The sequence below is a fragment of the Dipodomys ordii genome, unplaced genomic scaffold (genome assembly GCF_000151885.1).
Source record: "Dipodomys ordii isolate 6190 unplaced genomic scaffold, Dord_2.0 Scaffold107, whole genome shotgun sequence".
Classification (NCBI taxonomy): domain Eukaryota; kingdom Metazoa; phylum Chordata; class Mammalia; order Rodentia; family Heteromyidae; genus Dipodomys; species Dipodomys ordii.
Window position 1 is genome coordinate 1,211,602 of NW_012267323.1, and position 10,586 is coordinate 1,222,187.

At 44.7% G+C, this 10,586-nt stretch overlaps 1 protein-coding gene across 1 annotated transcript in view; it reads right to left on the reverse strand.

Annotated features, from left to right (window-relative positions):
* Window positions 1–10,027, reverse strand: part of Acpp (acid phosphatase, prostate) — a 44,925-nt gene extending 34,898 nt beyond the window's left edge. Inside the window, exons 1-5 of the mRNA XM_013028038.1 lie at window positions 9,908–10,027; window positions 4,558–4,653; window positions 2,337–2,423; window positions 1,491–1,643; window positions 693–791 (exon numbers count right to left, since the gene is read on the reverse strand). Coding sequence (XP_012883492.1) covers window positions 693–791; window positions 1,491–1,643; window positions 2,337–2,423; window positions 4,558–4,653; window positions 9,908–10,027 — 555 coding nt within the window. The remainder of the gene's footprint in view (window positions 1–692; window positions 792–1,490; window positions 1,644–2,336; window positions 2,424–4,557; window positions 4,654–9,907) is intronic.
* Window positions 10,028–10,586: the final 559 nt, after the last annotated feature.

Below are 10,586 nucleotides of genomic sequence, written 5' to 3' on the forward strand. Positions count from 1 at the left end.
CTAGCCTTGAGCTGAAGGGCTGAGGGACAGCGCCCAGGCCCAGAGTTCAGGCCCCACGACTAGACACCCCCCCAAAAAAAATGAAGTGTGCAAATGTAAGAAAGCCAGAGGCATATCATTGTAAATATAGCCTAAACTCATTAAAAAAAAAAAAGTAGATACATGACTAAAGTCCCAAACTCATCTTTAAGATAATAGCAAGTAAGCAGGTGCCGGTGGTTCATGCCTGTCATCCTAGCTACTCAGGAGGCTGAGATCTGAGGATCACAGTTCAAAGCCAGCCCAGGCAGGAAAGTCTGTGAAACATTTACCTCCAATAAACCACCAGAAAACCAGAAATGGTGCTGTGGCTCAAGTGGTAGAACACTTGCCTTGAGCTGAAGAGCTGAGGGACAGCGCCCAGGTCTAGAGTTCAAGCCCCACAACCGACCCTCTCCCCCCCCAAAAAATGGTAATAGAAAGTAAGGAAAAATATACTGTTTTGCGGGGGGAGGGAGGAGGAAAACACACATAGAAAAGTAGTATTTCAAGTAGCCTTCTGTGATCTTGAGATCTCAGCCTGCCAAGTATCTGGGATTACAGGCATAAACCACTGAAGCCTGGCTCAGGGTGCCCTTCCAAGAAACCAAATATTCATCATTTGCTTTGGCCCTCAGAGGCTAGCACCCCCACAAGATGATGCCACTGTTAACCTTGTATGGGTGAAGTCTTTTCTGGAATTCCTCCGATTTCAAAGTCTCGCTCTCAAGTTCTTGGAAACGGGGGCAGTTCCTTAAGGGCAGGTAGAGCAGCTGAAAAACAGAAGAAGTCAGATCACCAAAGGCTTAGCTAGCCGGAGATGTTTGCCAAAGAAACGATGCCAAAATTTCAAACCTCATTAGGTCTAAAAGATCCAAATGTGCTTCGAGCTGCATGGAAAGTTTAAAGTTGGAGGGAACAAGTTCAAATGGCCTGTGGGTCTTAAACTAGTGGATATATACCTTGACCTGTAGAATTTTTTTTTAATTTTCCCAACTTTCATAAATGTGCCTAAATAGGAATACCCTGTTGGTAGATACAGTTTCTGGTTTTTATAGGATTGTTTTATTTTTTTCCCTCTTAAAAACATTTTTTTTTTGGTTGGTCATGGGGCTTGAACTCAGGGCCTGGGCACTGTCCCTGAGCTTTTCAGCTCAAGGTGAGTGCTCTACCACTTGAGCCACAGCACCACTTCTGGTTTTCTAATAGTTTATTGGAGCTAAGAGTCTCACGGACTTCCCTGTCCTGGCTGGCTTTGAACCGAGATCCTCAGATCTCAGCCTCCTGAGCAGCTAGGATGACAGGCATGAGCCACTGGTGCCTGGCTAATAAAACAAAATTTAAAGCAACACTACCCAGAGGCATATGGAGATTGGTACAGCCACAGGTCCTGAGCAGACAGACAGTCTTCCTTCTCCCCGGGAATCCTCCCTCCTCCTCCCGACCCATGGCATCTCCCAGAATATACCAACCCGATCCTCAGACAGAGACACAGTATGCACGGGGATAGGCTGCCAGAGGAGGGTGGGATTCCAGATGCTGGTTCCCTCGGGAGGAAACAGGGCTGCGAGGTTTGTCATGGCGCTCATCAGAGTCCGGTCCACATCTGTGCTTCGAATATACACCTAGCATGTGGGGGGACAAAAATCAAAGCAGAAGCCTTGTTAGTAGAATTCCAGGTTTTCTTTCTGTCGTGTATGGGAGAGAAAGAGCTGAGTATCTGCATCGAAATATATAAGCAGACTCGGTGTAGCATGGTCATCGTAACCCATCATGATATATATCATATTATGATCCTATCATAGGACAGGGCAGCCTGGTAGGCCGATATGGATTGACCAAATGGCACCGACAATGAAGTGGCTACTTGCCAAGCCGAAGTATCTACACAGGCATCCATAGAGATTTGAAGTTATATTCCTACAGATGTTTAAGAGGGAGGGGCTGGGAAGGTGGCTCAGTGGTAGAGCGCTTGCCTTGCATGCATGAGGCCCTGGGTTCAATTCCTCAGCACCACATAAGCAAAAAGCCGGAAGTGGCGCTGTGGCTCAAGTGGTAGAGTGCTTGCCTTGAGCTGAAGAGCTGAGGAACAGCGCCCAGGCCCTGAGTTCAAGTCCCACAACTGACAAAAAAAAATTTAAGAGGGAAAAAAAATCCCCTAATCCTATAAGCAAAAATCTATAAACGATCTCATGTGTAAATGAAAGCTTTGACTTATACAAGTTCCCCCTCCCTTTCCAAAACAAAAAAACCAGGAAAACCTTTTTTCCCCCCACATATTATTTTCATTATTTTAAGAGTGGACTCCCCCAACTTGCCTGTTCACGATTATAGGACTCATTCAAGAGCTTTCTGTATCTTTTCTTTATATACTGGCCAAGTTCATAATGCTGCTCCATGCCAAGCTACAAGAGGGAGGAGGGAAAAAACACAACAAAATAAAAATAAAAGCAGCAACATACATTTCTGATGCACTGTGTACAGGACAGAGCCCAGGAATCTGCATTCCTGACAGCTGTGAAGTCATGCTGCTAACCAGTGAGCACGGGTTGGAGATTTTGGTGCTGGAGAGATTTCCCCCACTCAACATTACCATGATTTGAAAGCACCCAGCCAGGTGCTTGTGGTTCACGCCTGTCATCCTAGCTAATCAGGAGGCTGAGATCTGAGGATCACAATTTAAAGCCAGCCCAGGGAAGGAAAGTCTATAAGACTCTGATCTCCAATGAACCACCAGAAAACTAGAAGTGGTGCTGTGGCTCAAGTGGTAGAGTGCTTGCCTTAAGCTGAAGAGCTGAGGGACAGCGCCCAGGCCCACAACAGACAAAAAAAAAAAAAAAAAAAAGAAAGAAAAAGAAAAAGAAAACACCCAGGCTGAGGATAGGAATTTGACCTCCAGATACCTGTTACTATCTCTATGGCAGGGTATACTATATACACCTGTAATTCCAGCTACTGAAGGGGACCGAGAGCTGAAGGGTTACAGTTTGGGCCAGCTGCCCAGGCCAAAACAAAAACAAAAAGCCAAAAGAAGTTAGCAAGCTTCTGTGCCAACAAACATCCCGGGTGGTGATACACACCTGTAATGGCAGTACAGCTAGAGTCAGAGGTTCAGAAGCTTGCCTATCTGGGGCCTATCCTGGAGAAAAAGTAGATCTATATATAGGAAAATAGCTAGAGCAAAAAAAAAAAAAAGGTGAGGGGGGGCTTGGGGCATGGCTCTAATGGTAGAGTACCTTCCTAGGAAGTATGGGAACCTGAGTTCAAACTTCAGTACTACCACACACACACACACACACACACACACACACACAAGTGGTCCACGTACTGGTACCATTATCATTGTCTGGAAGTGTGTTAAATATGCAGAATTTCAGCTTACCACAAATCAGCCTTGTGCCTTAGAATCTGCTCTGTGTGTGTGTGTGTGTGTGTGTGTGTGTGTGTGTGTGTGTGTGTGTACCAGTCGTGGGGAACCCAAAATCAGGGCATGGATGCTGTCTCTTAGCTTTTTTTTTTTTTTGGTCCAGTCGTGGGGCCTGAACTCTGGGTCTGGGCGCTGTCCCTCAGCTCTTCAGCTCAAGGTTAGCACTCTACCACTTGAGCTACAGTGCCACGTCTGGCTTTTCTTTTTCTGCTTATGTGGTGCTGAGGAATCGAACCCAGGGCCTCATGCATGCAAGGCAAGCATTCTACCACTGAACCACCTTCCCAGCCCTTTTTTTTTTTGCTCAAGGCTGTGGTGCTCTACCACTTGAACCACAGCTCCACTTCTGGCTTCCTGGTGATGGATTGGAGATAAGAGTCTCATGGATGTTCCCACCCTGGTTGGCTTTCAAACCCGTGATCCTCAGATGTTGGCCTCCTGATTTCTTAGCACCCCAGCTCCCATGCCTGGCCCCAATCTATATTTGAGTGAGACACCCAAGTGATATGTTTGCACGTGGGAGCTTGAGAAACAAGTACATTATGGGAATCTTGTGGTTAGTCTAAAGTTTCCCAGAAGAGCCCCAACTCCATACTCTGGAAGAAACTTTGGGTATCACTGGATAAAGCACAAGCCAGGGGAAACTGGGACCACAGATCCTAGGAAGGATACATGGGGCTTGAACTCAGGGCCTGGCACTGTCCCTCAGCTCTTCAGCTCAAGGCAAGCGCTCTACCACTTGAGCCATCGCGCCACTTCTGTTTTTCTGAGTGGTTCCTTGGAGATAAAGAGTCTCACAGACTTTTCCTGTCTGGGCTGGATTTGAACCATGATCCTCAGATCGCAGCCTCCTTGAGTAACTAGGATGAGCCACCAATACCCAGCCCCATCTCTTCCTTAAAGAGCTAGAAGATGGTAGGCTATGAAGGGGCAAAGGTGGCCCTCGAATACATCCCTTGGCTCTTCTCCATGAGGGCTAAGGGTCCATTTAAAGACAGTGCTCTCCAGCCTTTGGCTGCACAGAGAATGAACTGACCAACCAAGAAGCTTCCACATACCCCTTCGCATCTGGGGCTGAAAACTCCAACCAACCAACCAACCAACCAACCAACCTGGGTGAGCTGGCCAAATCCTTGTGGCCAAGAGGACTCCATAATCGGGTCATTGGGAAATGTTTCAATGGGACTTCGGTCTCCATGCCGAAATACCTAAAAGGGGAAAAATATATGTCTCTGTGTGTGTATACACACATATGTGTATGCATGTATGTATATACACACACATATGTGTGTGTATATATATATATATATATATATATATATATATCCCATTGTAGAGGTTTTTTTTTCTTTTGGTCGGTTGTGGGCCTTGAACTCTGAGCCTGGGCGCTGTCCCTGAGCTCTTCAGCTCAAGGCAAGCGCTCTACCACTTGAGCCATAGCACCACTTCTGGTTTTCTGGTGGTTCATTGGAGATCAGACTCTCAGAGACTTTCCTGGCCCGGTCTGGCTTTGAACCCTGATCCTCAGATCTCAGCTTCCTGAGTAGCTAGGATGACAGGCGTGACCCACCCGTGCCCGGACTCATTCAGTCGTCTTTATCAAGTCTATCAAATGTGTGCAAACTGGCACACCTCCCCTTCCTCCCCAAGAGAGATGGTTTATTTGTGTTTCTATGGGCTATCCCATCCAAAGAGCTCACAACATGTCTCAACGCCTCCCAGAGAAACACGTCAAACCGACTGGATCGTAGCCGAGTACAATTACATCTAAATACAGGTCAGAGAGAGAAAGTATATCCAAGTCCTCATGATGATATTCTGGGGCTCTGCTCTTTTATCACTTACTCAGCTAAGGAGGCCACGTTTGCTCTTGATCTTGAGCTATTTGGCCATTTAGATGCATTACTTCTTTGATTTTTTACATACAGAATGTAGCTGGGCACTGATGACTTAATGTCTGTCATTCTAACTACTCAAGAGGCTGAAATCTGAAAGATCCCGGTTGGAGGCCAACCTAGCCAGAAACATTTACACCATACCCCCCCACCAAAAAAAAATTATCAAGCCGGGTGCCAGTGGCTCACGCCTGTCATCCTAGCTACTCAGTAGGCTGAGATCTGAGGATCACAGTTCAAAGCCAGCCTGGGGAGGAACGTCCCTGAGACTCTTCTCTCCGGTAAACCACCAACCAGAAAACCGGAAGTGGTGCTGTGGCTTGCCTTGAGCTGAAGAGGGGCCGCGCCCAGACCCAGAGTTCAAGCCCCACAACTGACCAATAATAATAATAGTCATCATCATCAAAAGGTAAGTTTGGGAGTATGGCTCAAGTGGTAGAGTAACATCTGAGCAAGTGTGGAGCTCTGAGTTCAAACCCCAGTACTATTGTTTTATTGTGTGTGTGTGTGTGTGTGTGTGTGTGTGTGTGTGTTTAACTGTTGGCATGCTTCTATCTAACCTGTAGTCGACTCTTCCTACTGACACTTTATGTGCACAGGAAAATGAAAAAAAAAAGCCACTCAGTAGAATTAATGCCTTTCCAGGATAAGGCAAATGTTTGTCTGAGCCGGGGAATGTCTAAGTCATTCTCCCAGGGTGACATAGTGACTGGCTATTTGTCAAAGCAGGAATTTGAAATGTGACCTGAAAACTGGAAAGCCCGCCACACCTTTGCTGCCTGTGTGTGTGCATTGCAGAGCATTTCCATTTCCTACAGGCCTCTTCTTCCTCCTCCTGGGCCCTGGATAAAGGTTTATTAATCTTGAGGAGTGCAAGATGTGTCTTTACACTGATTCCTTTCACAGCAGGCTACTCCTTGGGAGTAGAATTTATCTACATAGACACCATTTATCATTTCAGCCCAAACTTCTTCTTCGTCCTCCTCCTCCTTCTCCTCCTCCTTGGTGCTCTACCACTGGAGCTATGCCTCCAGCCCAGCTTTCTGATGGTTTGACTTTGAACTGTCATCCTCCAGATCTCTGGAATAACTGGGACTACACCTATGCCAGGCCGGAAGCTCTTGATATGCCATTATCACAATTACATCTTGAGTCTCTGGTCCACTAAAGGTAAGCTTCAGCTTTTTTTTTTTTTAACTTGTATGCAATACTGAGCTTATATTAGTTTAGTATGCCTTGAGGGAGGCTTGGGAAACTCAAAAAAGAAGAAAAAAATTAAGTGCCTGGCATCTGGTGGTTGTTCATAACCTGTTAGCTCTCGTTGCAATGCTACTTTAATAGAAGTGAAAGAAACAAAGATTTTGTAGGTCTTAAGAAGTTTCATGCCTGTAGATAAATGTTGTTCAAATCTGAACAATGAAAATAAAAGCAGGGCTGGAAAGGTGGGCTCAGTGGTAGAGTGCTTGCCTTGCATGCCTGAGGCCCTGGGTTCGATACCTCAGAACCACATAAGCAAAAAGAAAAAAGCCGGAAGTGACGCTGTGGCTCAAGTGGTAGAGCACTAGCCTTGAGCTGAAGAGCTGAGAGATAGTCATGACCAGACTCAAAAAAAAAAAAGAAAAGAAAACAAAAGCAAACAAAAGGGCAGTAGCTTCTTCTAGACAAAAGTCTTAAAGGAAGTCAATGGAGTGGTAAGTCAAGGAAAATCTGAACATACTGTGTGACTCTCAGAAACACATTAGAGAAAAGAGAGAGAGAGAGAGGGAGGGAGAGAGAGAGCAAGCACGCACATGTGCCAGTCTTGGGGCTTGAACTCTAGGCCTGGGCACTGTCCCTCAGCTCTTCAGCTCCAGGTGAATGCTCTACCACTTGAGCCACAGTGCCACTTCTGGTTTTCTGGTGGTTCATTTGGAGTTAAGAGTCTCATAGACTTTTCTTGCCCTAGGCTGGCTTTGAACTGTGATCCTCAGATCTCAGCCTCCTGAGTAGCTAGGATGACAGGCGTGAGCCACTGGCACCCAGCTCTAGAATCACAGTTTTGATCATGTATTTGATCAGGTCAGAGACTCAAAGCTGAAAAGAAAACTGATGAAACTTTTTAAAAGACATACTTTATCTTTTTGAGAATAATTAGAAAAATGCTTGGCATCTTAATTAACTGCTTATGTGAACATTGTTAAGACCCATGCAGAGAAATTGTGTGTACATGCAACATTAGTAATAGCTAACAACCATTGAGGCATTTACCAAATCGGCTTATTAAAACTTTTACATGTCAACTGAAGCCTTACAACAAGTCCTTGAGGTGCTATTATCCCCATTTTGCTGACGATGATATTGGGGCACAGAAAGGGCTAAATTACCTAAAATCACACAGCTCATGAGGGATTGAGCTGGCATTCACGCTCATGTGGTCTGATTCTTGTGTTTGTACTCTTTTTTTGTTGTTGTTGGTGGTGGTCATGGGTCTTGAACGAACATTCTTCAGCTCAAGGCCGGCGCTCTACCACTTGACCCACAACGCCACTTCTGGTTTTCTAAGTGGTTCGTTGGAGATGAGTCTCATAGACATTCCTGCCCCAGGGCTGGCTTTGAACTGCGATCCTCAGATCTCAGCCTCCTGAGTAGCTAGTAATACAAATGTGAGCCCCCAGTGCCTAACTAAACACTGGTACTTTCATTCTGGCTTTCCTGATAATTTTCTTTCTTTCTTTTTTTTGGGGGGGTCCGGTTCTGGGGCCTGAACTCTGGGCCTGGGCACTGTCCCTCAGCTCTTCAGCTCAAGGCTAGCGCTCTACCTCTTGAGCCATAGCGCCACTTCCGGCTTTTTTCTTTTTGCTTATGTAGTGCTGAGGAATCGAACCCAGGGCCCCAGGCATGCAAGACAAGCCACCTTCCCAGCCCTTTTCTGATAATTTTCTAAGGATGATCCAGAATATACAGCTTAATCATTTATAGTTACATAGTCTCTATAACCAATAAAAGGAAGAGAGTGATATTTTTTTTTTGGCTTAAGTCAATAGGGCAAAGCTGTTTTGTTACGGGTTAATTTTCCTTTTATTTACCATTAAAGGGAACAAGCCATGATAGGAATCAGCTCACATTCCCTTCATGTAATATTTGTTTGCTTGTTTGTTTTTAGTTCCAGGAGAGTGCTATCTTGGTATATGGGTTTACCTGAGGGAAGTATTAACTTGTAGTCTCCATTTGAGAGTTAATTGGTATAGCCACACATTTGGGGCTCACGTCTGTAATCTGAGCTACTTGGGAGGCTGAGATCTGAGGATTCAGGGTTAAACCAGCATAGGCCGAAAACCCCATGAGACTCTTACCTCCAGTGAATCACCAAAAGCTGGAAATGGAGCTGTGGCTCAAGTGGTAAGAGTGCTAAAAGCTCAGAGAAAAACAACAATTCAGTCTCTGAGTTCAAACTCCTGGACCAGCACACACAACAACACAAAGAACGAACTGGTAGTTTCCTTTTAACAGGGTACAGTTCTCTGGGTTTTTGACTCTAGCGTTGTTGACGCCTGACCTGGTCAAGATGTACTAGGCCAAGAACCGTGATTTACATAAACATATGGTTATCATCTGTTTTGTAGACAGTAGAGACAGAAGCCCTGAATACACGGTACTTAGAGAAGACTCCATGTTTAAGTTTCATATCTAAAATAAAATAATAATAATAACAACCTTCCTCCAAACTATAAAAATAGTTTGGGTATTCGTACAGAAAGAAAACGTATCAGTCTATTTTTGCCAGATCAGGTTATCTATGTATAAATGCAAGAAGGCAAGAGAGCTTGTGAAAGAAAAGAGGAGCAGAGAGAGAAAGAAACAGGGGAATAAAATAAGACATAGACAAACTGTCCTGTAGGCAGAAATGAACACGTAGCATTTTGCCTACCCACGAAGTTGATAAAACTGCAAAAGAAAAACAACAACAACAACAAAATAAGACACAGAAACAACGTAGGGAAAAAAACCTGCATTTTAGGATCCACTAGATCTATACTTCAGGAAATTGGTCTAAAACCCTGGAGATTAGTTTCTCTTTGATGCTACAAAGACTGTTTACCCAGTAGGTGTTCCTATTTTCCGACCAATGTAAGCAGAAGGAGCTATTTAATTAAAAAAAAAAAGAGAGAGAGAGAAAGAGAGACACAGTTTTCTTGGTTTGCAAATAAATAATCATTAAATGCTACGAAACTAGGTTATCTCTTACTATATAAACAGCACCTGCTGTGGCCGGTGTGGTGTGTGGACTGGTTGGACCGAAGGTGTGACTGGTCAGAAAGGAATCAGAGTTCGAGAGTCCTAAAGCCAATAACTAACAATGTAGGCAAAAAGCAAATGGAGAAGAAAAAAAAATCAGCACAACTTTTTTTTTTTTTTTTCTGGTCAAGACATGTTCTGTCTTCATGAAGAGGAACTTGTAAAACTTGATTATTCACGGGGTGGTCTGAAGCTGGCTCTATCCGAGATGACACGGGGAGGGGAAAGAAAACAATGACTCTGCTGGGTGCCAGGGTTTCCGAAGGAAAAGCCAGGAGAAAAGTGTACTCACCAGTGTTGCACACTTCAACTCTTTGCCTACAGCACCTGGGTGTAGCCAGAGAGAGAGCAGAAGAAGCAGAAAGCCGGGGTGCTGGGCTGTCGGGGTCCTGCCCAGGAAGGTAGATCTCATGTTGGGGGGTGGAAAAAAAAAACCAACAACCAACCTGTTGATGGCAGGAGTCAGTACAGCTTGGGAACTCACTGGGAAGAGAAGCTATTTAATCAAGGGATTGACAGATGGGGGGAGGAGCCACCTTCATAAACAGTAAAGAAAAAAAATTTCAGGAAGTTGGAGGCAGGGCTTGACATGCAAATCGCGTCCAAATATTTCTGAATTCAAGGGTATCCCAATCTCCCACAGAGGCCTCCCTGCGGGGGTGAGGGGGGAGGAGGTCAGGCGAGGCTGTGAACTGAAGGCTCACCTTCAGAGAGCCTGTGTTTCTTTGATGTTCAGTGTATCTTGTAACTTTTTTTTCTTTTTCTGTTTTTTTTGGGAGGGGAATGTTGTGATACTGTGTTGGGTGTGTGTGTGGGAGGGTACTTAAGAAAAGAAACACTAGCTAGCCTGGCTTTAGGAGGTAGGCCAGTAATACATAAATAAATAAAATTTAGTTATATATTATGTATTTATGATTATACATAGTAATGTAGTGGTTATATTAATTAATATACTTATAAATTAAATAATA